The sequence below is a fragment of the Epargyreus clarus genome, unplaced genomic scaffold (assembly GCF_041222505.1).
Source record: "Epargyreus clarus isolate Ecla_fem2 unplaced genomic scaffold, WU_Ecla_fem_2.2 ptg000032l, whole genome shotgun sequence".
In the NCBI taxonomy this organism is placed as follows: Eukaryota; Metazoa; Arthropoda; class Insecta; order Lepidoptera; family Hesperiidae; genus Epargyreus; species Epargyreus clarus.
In genome coordinates this window covers 10103515-10115799 of record NW_027332237.1, presented here as the reverse complement: position 1 = coordinate 10115799, position 12285 = coordinate 10103515, and the positions used below count along the sequence as shown (strand labels likewise).

Genomic DNA, 12285 nt, shown 5'->3' with positions numbered 1-12285 from the left:
TGTTAGTATGTAACGGAATCTTTGAACATGATTTTAACCCCCTTCAAAACGTCGGATTAACTTGAAATTTGGCATACTTATTAAGGACCGATGACAATTCAATATTTTAAACATTCTGACCCGTTATCCTTACTAGGATAATCAGGATCAGCCATTTTTGTTTTCCTGAGACCCGGAAGGTCTGCGTTAAGACCAATAAAGGAATCTACCAGGCGCGCCGATCACCTAACCTGACCTGACCTGACCTGACCTGACCTGACCTGATCTGACCTGACCTGTCCTGACCTGACCTGATCTGATCTGACCTGACCTGTCCTGACCTGACCTGACCTGACCTCAACTTCGACGCGTCCGTTGTTAATAGCATCATGAAGCGGTGTCTCATCATCCTTATTCATTCAGCACTTCAACATCTGCACCTTCCTTTAACAAGATTTCCACTATTTCATTGTTCCCATTTCTTGCTGCCAAATGTAAAGGCATATATGATTTCAGCTCATCGTCATAGTCACAACTTATATTATTAACTCGAGCTGTAAAATTAATTAAACTACTAACAGTTTTAAAATCTCTGCAGGCAGCAGCAACACAAAGAGAAGAAATTCTAGAATTATTTTTGATATTAACATCATCATGCTGTAATATTAAATCGATGATTGGACGACGTCCTTTTGAAATGGCTAGATGTAAAGCAGTTGACCGTTTTTCTCTTGAGTATTGCCATCAGCGCCTGTTTTTAAAAGATGCTCTATCATCCTTTTTCCGTGATTACTTTTATCCAAGATAGAGGACCTGGGATATGGTATAAATTATGAAAGAAAGCAGTTAGCATTGGCAATTCGGATGTCATTCAACAACTCCTCTGGGATTTTCACGTTAACAATAAAAATAAACACCAATGTAAAACACCACTTCATACAGCTGTGTTAAACAATGACCCAATATTCATTTTTGCACTGCTAAGCAAAGGTGCTGATGCTGATTCGAAAGATAAACTTGATAATACGCTACGTAATAATCGTTAAAATAATCACTAAAAAATGAAAAATAAATAATAGTTAAAAAAAACTAAAAAATACGCTTTTATAAAAAATTCGACCAAAAAATGAAAAATAAATAATAGTTTAAAAAAACTAAAAAAATACACTTTTTATAGAAAATCCAACTAAAAAATAGAAAATATTTTTTTTTAAATTTGAATTAAGAATAGTGTAAATAAGATAAAAATATTTTTTATTGTAAAAAAAGCGTGGGGTGCTAAAGATATTATCAAAATGATAATCCTTCTACTCAATATCTATCAATAAAATATTTATAACTATTGACACCATGCACCCCACGCTTTTTTTACAATAAAAAATACTTTTATCTTATTTACACTATTCTTAATTCAAATTTAAAAAAATATATTTTCTATTTTTTAGTTGGATTTTCTATAAAAAGTGTATTTTTTTACTTTTTTTAAACTATTATTTATTTTTCATTTTTTGGTCGAATTTTTTATAAAAGCGTATTTTTTAGTTTTTTTTTAACTATTATTTATTATCGTTGCTTATTGCAAACAAACGAAGTCGTTAACGGTACGTGTTGCGAATCGACGACACACATTGACAACTGACGGCGACCGTCGGTGATAGTCGTTCGCTGATCATAGACGACAGCGTGCGACCGTCGATAGAAAAATATAAATAAGATGACCTTCGTCGTCGTCCACAGATGCACCGCTACCCCTGAGGACTATGTTGGAATGCCTCGGATAAGTATGTCTCCCTTACCACAACGTTTAAATCAGTACCCTTAGTATGAGTTTTTATGTTTTTACAAAAAATGTCTGTTTTGGTATTTGTTTACGTATTTGCCCGTACATTTACAATCAGTCAAATTAACTTATACTAAGGGTACAGAACACAACTTTCTGAACGTTGCTACAGTCGAAGTACATTGAGTCGAAGTACAGATGGCTCTACTTTCATAGATGTTATAAGTATATTACATTACGGTGTGATTGGGTCTCACAAACAAAAGACGGTGAAGTCCGGCCCGAAGTGAAACAGCCTCCGATAAGGCTCGCTTTTGTCCTCCGCAAATGAATACAGCCTTCCGAAGTCAAAGGAATAGAAACATTTCTTTGAACTAAGACCTAACAGATTTTCAAAATAGAACTGTATTGTATGTAGCTGACGACGAAATGAATTCCAGCCTTTATTAAGAATTGATGGTTATTAAATTATTTATTGGGAATAAGATATCCCAATAATTACTTTAAATCAAGTTTTTTTTTCAAAATAGGTTCTTTACAGCGCACTTTTTGTATGTCAAGACAACTACCACCACTTCACAAGGTGTTTCGTTACGGAGACGAAGCGACATCGAATTACGAAGAAGAAGAGGAGACATCTGTAATAAACCCCAGATAGGATTAGATATTCCTACCTAAGGTCGGCCACAGATGCGCCGTTCCCCTTGAGGACTAAGCTGGAACGCCTCGGAAAAGTATGTCTCCCTTAACACACGCCTCAAAACGGAACACAGAAGCGCTTAACACTGCTGTTATTAGGCAGAAATAGGTGTAGCGGTAGTGCCGCCGGAGTCAAACAACAAAGGATTTACCACCTTTGATATATTGCTAATAACTACGAAACTAATAATACGTTAATTACCTACAAACCTACAATGTGTCGGAAGTTGGTAGTGCAGATTTGTACGATTTTGTTTCTTTTCTTTGAGGTGTGGTCTGTTTTACACTAATAGAAATTACAAGAGGAGACCAATGGTGGGACATTCATGTCATGCTCTATACCAAATAATAAAACAAAATTTGTTTGTTTATTAAAATTGTTTATCAAAATTATTTCGGAAACAACTTAATCGATTTTGACGGGACCGTTACTCAAATATCCTTAGAAGGTGACATAGACCCTAAAATATCAAACGCCATTTAAATTATTGATGGATGTGGGCGGACCTTCATAGCGAAGCTTCCTTATGAATGAATGAAAATTTGATTGGCGTAATGAAAGAAAATTTCAGAATGGCAATATTCTTCAATACCTTTGTAATTTTTTCTCATAAACAAAATTTTATTCACGAAAATGTGGCGCAATGAGGACGGCAGTTTCTTTGAAATTACAAGGAAGAATATTAACGTGAGGAAATATAGGTACCTATGTCAAACACACGTCGTGCGTTTTGATGTTGAAGTAGAAATCTTAAAACAACGACATGACCAGCGGCATTTTCTTGCAAAGTTATGTATCATAGCAGAGTTTTTTATAATGTAGGAGTAGCAGACGATCATGCTGTTCATCTGATGGTACGTGGCTACTGCCGCCCATAGACATCTGTAATCAACTTCAAATAGGATTAGATTCCTACTTGAGATCGACTACAGGTTCGCCGCTACTCCTGAAGACTAAGCTGGAATACTTCGGAAAACTATGTCCTTTACCACACCCTTCAAACCAGAACACAGTAGCGCTTAGCACTGACATTAATAGGTAGAAACAGGTGTGGCGGTGGTGCGGCGCAGTTGAACCACAGATGGTTCTACCACCACTGACCACTAACTTTTAAATGGGCCGTAAACTCATTTGATATTTGACCAATTGAAACAGTTTTGATAGCCCCTCGCAGCCCGTTGCTAAGAGATAAGAGAATATTATTAGGAAAATTAGTCAGGAAATAATTTAAAAAACAACTATTAGGAAAACTTGTCAGGAATTTATTAATTAAAAACAAACGTTTATAAACCGAGAACATTTTACTTCACAATTTTACTTTACAAAGTTAACAAAACAACAATTAAGCATGTTCGAACTCGGAGAGAGGTGAGGGGGTTGAGGGGTTGTTACTAACCACACTTGTAATAAAAACACACTTGTATGTTCCACTGAATATATATTATTAAATTTACAAGCGGCCTCTTATAGTATCTACGAAAGGTTCTCAACAGCGTGATTCAACGGCTATTTTAGCAGCGCCATCTAGTTGAATATTACGGAACTATCACATACAAATTATTTGAATATAGAACACAAATTTGAATATTGAACATACCGCCCACCAAGGGCAAGATGGACCTTGCCCTTTAATAACAAATTAACAATATTACAACAATTACGACCGCCCACCATAGAGAATCTAGGAAATACAAAGGTTAAATATTTACATAAAACTTTCTTAAATGAGTACCTTTAAAGCACTTGCACATACATAAACATTGTCCAGCAAAATTAGAATGTAGAATCTAATTTACTTATTATATTGTTACACATACAAAAAATATTAGTTTACTTTTCTATTGGTAAGAAACATAATTTCGACACAGGTCGTTTCAAAATTCCAGTTTTAGTTTTTAAAGATACAACTCTAACAACCTTGTCTTCTCCTGGATGAGTGGCAGTTATTAGACCATAAAGCCATCGGCATGGGGGCAAATGATCCTCCTTTATGACTACTACATCGCCCAGGGAAGGTTGTGATTGGCGATCAGTCCATTTATACCGATGTAAAAATTTAGTTAAGTATTCCTGCGACCACTGTCGCCAAAATGTTTGTAACATTCGTTGGGTATGTTGCCATCTCCTCAGACTGCTCACATTTGACTTTTCAAAATCATAATCAGGTGCTGCCACTGGTGGTTCACCTATTAAAAAGTGCCCTGGTGTTAATACCGTAAAATCATCTGGTTGGTCATTGAGAGCTAACATTGGCCGAGAATTGAGGCAGGCCTCTATTTGGGCTAGTACCGTGGCCATTTCTTCGTATGTCAGCGTCGAATTACCGACGACTCTCTTTAAATGGTATTTTACAGATTTCACACCAGCCTCCCACAAACCTCCAAAGTTGGGCGAATGAGGCGGTATGAAATGCCATTCGCAATGATTAATCGCCAGTGCTTCAGCTACCTCCTGATGCATACGCCTGTACTCATCAGAAGAACGTTTTTGTAACTCGGTTGCTGCCCCAACAAAATTGGTTCCATTGTCGCTCCATAACTGAGAGCAATTTCCTCGTCTGGCTACAAACCTCTTGAAAGCCTGCAAGAAGCCTTCCGTCGTTAGATCAGTCACAACTTCAAGATGTATGGCCCTAGTAGCCATACAAATAAATAAGCAGATATATCCCTTATGGGATTTATGACCTCTGCCCTTGGTCGTGCGGATTTGAATAGGCCCTGCGTAATCTACACCACTATGACTAAATGGACGAGTTGGGGTAACACGAGCAGCCGGCATTTGCCCCATCAACGGATTTCTAGTGACTGCTGAGTTTTTGACACAGGTTACGCATTGTCTGTTATGTGACTTTATTAATTGTTTTCCGCCCAATATCCAATACTTGCTTAGAATATATGCCAAAGTCAATTGTAGTCCACCATGAAGTGTTTGTTTGTGGGCATCAGAAATGATTAGTTCCGTCAGATGAGACTGCCTTGGTATTATTATTGGATGCTTCTTATTTATATTCAACCTTGAGTGTGACAGTCGACCTCCCACTCTTAATACACCATCGTTATCAAGAAATGGATTCAGTGTCTTAAGTTTGCTGCCTTTAGGTAAGTTTTTATTTTCTTTTACTAATTTAATTTCATCATTAAAGTTGTTCGATTGACATTCTTTAATCCAGATTGTTAATGTATCTCTTAATTCCTTCGCTGTAAGATAGTTTATAGTTATTTTAGGTCCTCTTGTTTTGTTGCAATTGACTATGAACCGCCTGCAATATGCCATGACTCGTACAGTTTTCGTTAACGAAGAATATTTATCCCATGTAGATTCTTCTAGCGTAGCACAGTGTGTTTTAAGTGCTTCCATTTCAGTCTGAACCTCTTTTGGTCTGAGATAGATGATAGGCTCACGAGATATAAAGTCTGGACCGTGAAACCATAACTGATTGTTCACCAGTTCCAAAGGGTGTAAACCTCGAGATGCTCCATCTGCAGGATTCTGTTTGGAAGATACGTGGCACCAGGTGGTTGGTTCCAAGTTATTGAGAATTTCTGACACTCGATTCGCCACAAAGACATTCCATTTGCTTGGATGGTCATTTAGCCAAGCTAGTACCACGGTCGAATCGGTCCATGCATGAATGTTGTGCTTCTCCACATTCATCACCTGTGCAACTTCCAACAACAATCTGGTAAGTAACACGGCACCGCATAGCTCTAACCTTGGAATGGAAACTACTTTTACAGGTGCAACTTTAGTCTTGGCCGTGACCAAGGTAACAGTCACCTTTCCTGCTGAGTCAAGTACACGGAGGTATACTGCCGCTGCGTATGCCACCTTAGATGCATCGCAGAAACCGTGAATCTCACGACAAATCTCGTTCACGTTCGTGCCATGCCATCTAGGTATACGTAATTTATTAAAGTTGGTCTGCTCTTCGCGGTAAGTCAACCATTCATTTAAGATATTGTCTGGTACCTTATCATCCCAATCAAGTGCCGCTAGCCAGAGCTTTTGAATTATGATTTTTGCTATTATTATGCTTGGTCCTACCCAACCTAGTGGGTCATAGAGACGAGATATATCTGATATAATTCTTCTTTTCGTTACAGGTTTTTTCAGCTCAGGCAGATTAACAACATAGCGAAAGGAGTCTTCACTTCGGTCCCAGGTAAGTCCCATTATTTTTGTAATATCATCTTCTTGTATTTTCAGGTTCCCAGTATTGTCCCCTTTTGTTTCTATACTTTTCATTACTTTTAACAGCTCATCGCTGTTACTGCGCCATTTTTGTAGTTCGAAACCTGCTTTGCTTAGTAGTTCGTTCATTTCCTTGTATACTGTTTTTCCTTCCTCGACGCTATTAACACCGGTCATTAAATCATCTACGTAGAAATGTTTGAGTATATTTTCAGCTGCTGAAGGATAATTTACACCGTGATCATGTGCTACTTGTTGAAGAGCCTTTACTGCCAAATAAGGCGCTGACGCCGTACCAAAGGTGACTCTGGTAAGTCGGTAACTTTTTATTTCTTCCTTATCATTTTCTCTCCAGAGTATGCGTTGACAATCAGCATCCCGCTGGTTGACCTTTATTTGCCGATACATTTTAGCTATGTCGGCTGACATACAAATGGGTGAAATCCTCCATTGCATCACAATGCACCTTAGTTCTGGTTGCAACTTGGGTCCAACCAGCAACTGATCGTTTAATGATAAATTATTTTTCCCTTTGCATGATGCATCGTAGACGATCCTTACTTTGGTAGTCTGTCTGTCATTTTTGACCACCGCGTGATGAGGCAAATAAATTGATTTATCATTATCAATCTCATCCTTAGGTACCACTTCCATGTGATCTAAGTGTAAGTACTCTTCAATTACTTCCTGATATGTTGCTTTCATTGTTTTGTTCTTGTTAAGACGATTTTCTAAAAGTTTCAGTCTTTTTTCAGCTATTTCCCGTGAAGCCGTTACTTCAGGAGTACCATTTCTGAATGGAAGACGTACGATATACCTGCCATCCTCATCCCTTTGAGTTGTTTCCTTGAAATATTGTTCACATCGTTTTTCATTATCTGTGAACATGGTTTCCTTAAGTTGCCGTTGGTCTGACTCAAGTTCCCAGAATCTTTTGAGCATGTCATTGCTTTCCGTGCAACAGTGCATAACTTGGATCTGCGAAATAGGATCATTTGATGGATTCACCATACCTGAGAGAATCCAACCGAAACTAGTAGCCTGTGCTATTAAATTACCAAACGGACCTTTCTTCATGCCTTCTTGTAGTATTTGACTGTATGTTTCTGCACCTAAAAGAAGGTCAATGTGATTTGGAACATCAAATTGTGGATCAGCTAAAACTAGTTCCTTTAATTCTGGCCAATCCAATTTTTCAACTTTTCTCGTAGGAAGAAGAGAAGTTATGTTTTTGAGGACATATGCCTTCACCGGAATCCTGACATCAGAATTAATCAAAGATTTGATTTCGATGGTAATCATCGCCTTGGAAATAATTTGCTTATCTCCACCAAGACCAGTTATTTTTCCTTTAATAAGAGTTTTATTTAAACCCAAATACTGTGCCGTAGACTCAGTGACAAAGGATGACTGCGACCCCTGGTCTAAGAGTGCGCGAACCTTGTATCCTACTCCGTTCCTGGAAGTAGCCTCCACTAGTGCTGTGGCGAGCAACACCTGTTGCTGAACTGTATCCTTTGCAAAACAAGATCCTAATGGTGTTGGATTGGTTTCCCCATTAGCATTTCCTGAAGAAGAGGCAACATACCCGTTATTTTCATTGTTATTGTTGGTAACCATAGGACTCCTTCCCTTGGGATGCAGGAGCGAATGATGATTTCGTTTGCAAATGTAACACTTTACCTGAGACCGACAGTCTTTAGCCGAATGACTACCACCCATACAATTAAAACATATATTATTGTCAAAGACAAACTTACGCCTGGCATCTACACACTTTCTTTGGAACTCTTTACAAAAGCTCAGTTTGTGATCATTTGTACAATATGGACAAACAACATTTTTTACATGTAAAGATTTAATTTTGACAAGTTGGCTAACTGCAGGAGTTGGTTTGGTATTTAGAAATTCTAAAGCTCTAAACCTAGTCAATAAGAAATTCTTAAATTGATCATAAGTAGGCAATTCTTCACATAAACTAGCGATATTAAATTCCCACTGTCGACGAGTTTCTGGGTCTAACTTTAAAGTAAGAATATGTATGATTAAAATGTCCCAGCTCCTAATATCTATCCCTAAATTACTCAAGGTAGCTAAGCAATCATCAGTTGTATCGACAATAGACTTTAAACCGGTTGCGGACTCATTAATAAGATTCTTTTGACTTAACAATCGTTTTATTGCATGATTAGAAACAAATCGTTTGTTATCATAGCGTTTTGTAAGTAATTCCCAACATCGCTCAAAGTTTTCTTCTTGTATGGGAATGTGTCTAAGAATTTGTTCTGCTTCACCCACTAAACAGCCCTTTAAATAATGCAATTTTTGAATGTTATCTATAGTACTGTTGTTTATAATTAACGATTTAAATAGTTCCTTAAACGAACACCATTCCGAATAACTTCCGGAGAACGATGGAATATTTATTTTGGGTAATTTAGCTATTGAGATTGGGGGAGCTGTATGAGATGGTGTATTATATTTTACTTGGAATTTTGATAACTGGCATTGCAGTTCACATTTGTAGTCTAAATAAATTTCCTCTACCTTGTCATACATTTCGCCAGTGACGTATATAGACTTTTTGATGTGAAACATCTATAGCCGCACGTAAAACCGATTTCTGGCGTGGCGACGCATGCCGTGGCTACGATGGTATATATATACAGTCTATATGCAGTAGTGTGTACGGTGTGGCGACGCGTCGCCATGCGCAATCGAATTCAATAAATAGTCATCGTTATCTGGAAAAAAATCGTAATATTTTATTTTATCATTATGACATATTTAGTTCTTATCACAATATGTTCTTTTCTGCATATTACTTTTACAAAATAATGTCGATGTTTCACATCTGCCAGGCGTCCCGTGACGGCTCACATTTTTTTTATTTAATACATCGGGTGGATAATTCTTAGCTAACTCCTCGTGTCCTAACATAAACCTTGACCACAACTGTTCTAAACCCTCTAACCTTCCATTTACGTATTCTAGTGTAATTCTTTCCTTAGGAGACTTTTTATAATTCAATTTACTTTTGTAAACACGTGCCGCTAAATCATTTTGTAAATTTATAATTGACTCCATTATGAACCAATAACCATAAATTAATAAGTATTAAACTTAATATTAATTAATAAGTAATAAGCATAAGTCAATAAAAACTACTTTCAGACAAAATTGCAAATTCAGAATGTTCAAATTTTACAAGTGTTTGACGTATTTATATTGCTCAGAAATCGGGCATAGATTTATATAATTTATATTAAATTTGTAATGTTCTATGTTCTAATATTAATTCAAAAAGTTTTTTAATATCACCAAAGAGTTTTTTATAATGTAAATTACTCACTATTTTCTTCGGTTTTACTTAACCTCATGTGATTTGATTCACACGACCTCGGGCTCCGCTGCCCGTTGTGTAGCCTCGGGCTCCGCTGCCCGTAGTGTAGCCTCGGGCTCCACTGCCCGTAGTGTAGCCTCGGGCTCCGCTGCCCGTAGTCGTTGCAGTGCTCCGACAGCAACGCTCCCTGCTGCACCTCACCGCTGGCTCCGCCTGACAGTCACCTCCTCAGGAGACCGTCCGAATTGACAACCATCCACACTTGGTCGTCTGACTTGCGTTTGCGACAACAATCCGCTGCCCGCAAGTCCGTTGCTTCACAAAAAACCCTCCAGTCCAATCTTATAGAATAAGATGGATCCGGCTCGAAGGACCATGTTCGAACTCGGAGAGAGGTGAGGGGGTTGAGGGGTTGTTACTAACCACACTTGTAATAAAAACACACTTGTATGTTCCACTGAATATATATTATTAAATTTACAAGCGGCCTCTTATAGTATCTACGAAAGGTTCTCAACAGCGTGATTCAACGGCTATTTTAGCAGCGCCATCTAGTTGAATATTACGGAACTATCACATACAAATTATTTGAATATAGAACACAAATTTGAATATTGAATAAAGCATATAAATTATAGATTCGACAAGAAAAGTGGCAGAGTAACGTTCTTTACAATAGTCGGAAAATAACTGCCCAGAACGCGATCTACAGTGCCCTTTTATACGCCCCTTTTTACTTAATACCCTCAATACAATTACATTTTTACAATTTTTACAATTACATTTTGTATCTTCTGTTGACATTCCTAACAATATGTATATTACGTAAAATATAAATGTAATTCAGCAAAGGTTATTAATATCATTACTGACAGACCTCAGCTTAATTTCGGAACATTAATATGCCATTTCACATAATCCTTGCGCTGTGAAGCCGGCGATTTCCTAATATGTAACGGAACTCGATGTAATATGTACTCGTACTTAAAATTTAAGCTTAGATAATCTAATAGAAATATTCTTCAATAAAACATTTTTAACTCTTCTTCACACTAAGATTCCCTGTGTCGTGGGTGCCATGGACATATACATATACAGACGAATACAAAAATACAAACACCCAGAAATTAATTCGTCATTCAGATATCTGTATGGCCGGGGATCAGACCCACAACCATCTGTCCTTTCAGACCTGTATGGTGACCTCGTGGGTCATTGATCAATAGCCTCATTGGTAGAGCAAGACCATTTATCATCACCATCATCATCAACCCATTATAGTTTTACTACGGGGCATGAGTCTCTGCCCTCTCATGATAAGAAGTTAGTCCAACGCGCTGGCCAAGTGCAAATTGGTAGACATCACATACCTTTGTAATTTGTAAAATTTGTAATCTCTTAAATTTGCTCGTGATGATTTCCTTCAACGATAGAGCACTTGATAATTAATTTCGTTATTTCTATTACCTTTGAATTGCAACGCATTTGTGATGGACTTCAGGTACAAGAACCTTAGCTCTATATCTCGATAACTGTAGATGTGCGCCAGTGATCATTTACCATCGGGTGGACTAATCTAAATATATATAACTCAAAGGTGACTGAATGACATAGTGATCTATCAACGCACAGCCCAAACCACTGGACGGATCGGGCTGAAATTTGGCATGCAGGTAGATGTTATGACGTAGGCATCCGCTAAGAAAGGATTTTGATCAATTCCACCCCCAAGGGGATAAAATAGGGGATGAAAATATTACTTCGTAACGCGAGCCGCGGGCAAAAGCTCGTTGCAAAAAAGCACGCAGTCAACCTTACATAAGAACAAATATGGGAAGGCGAAAGATAGATATTTCAATCTTATTTTCGGGAGTAAAACGTTTCTGTAATGAACTTGAATTAGGACTTCAATTTTATTTCTAATTTAATACAATTTTTGAGAGACGTAGCTGTGGAATTAAATAAAAGAGATCGAAATTTCCATATATTTTTATTCAAGAAGAATTTCTTCAAGATTTTTCAGTCATCAATTTTATCTTCCTTAGAAGAACTATTAAAGGAACAGCGCATACTTATTGTATTAAGGTTACGTTAAATTATAGTAGAATTACAAAATTTTAATATCAAGACTTAAAATTACAGCCATATTTTTTTATCTTACAATCCAGTGCCAGCTTCGTTTTTTTTTCAAAATCGTTCCCATTGTCTTCCATTTTATGCAAAAATATTATTCTAATGCTTAACAAATTGAATTATTATCCGTAATCCTTTTGTGATTTGGTAATTATTCCC

The 12285-nt window shown here is 37.3% G+C and overlaps 1 protein-coding gene across 1 annotated transcript; it reads right to left on the bottom strand.

The window, feature by feature from the left end:
* Positions 1-4289: 4289 nt before the first annotated feature.
* Positions 4290-8270, bottom strand: LOC140754982 (uncharacterized). Its single transcript, XM_073090143.1, has one exon. The coding sequence runs from the start codon at positions 8268-8270 to the stop codon at positions 4290-4292; it is 3981 nt and encodes a 1326-aa protein (XP_072946244.1).
* Between the last annotated feature and the right edge of the window lie 4015 nt (positions 8271-12285).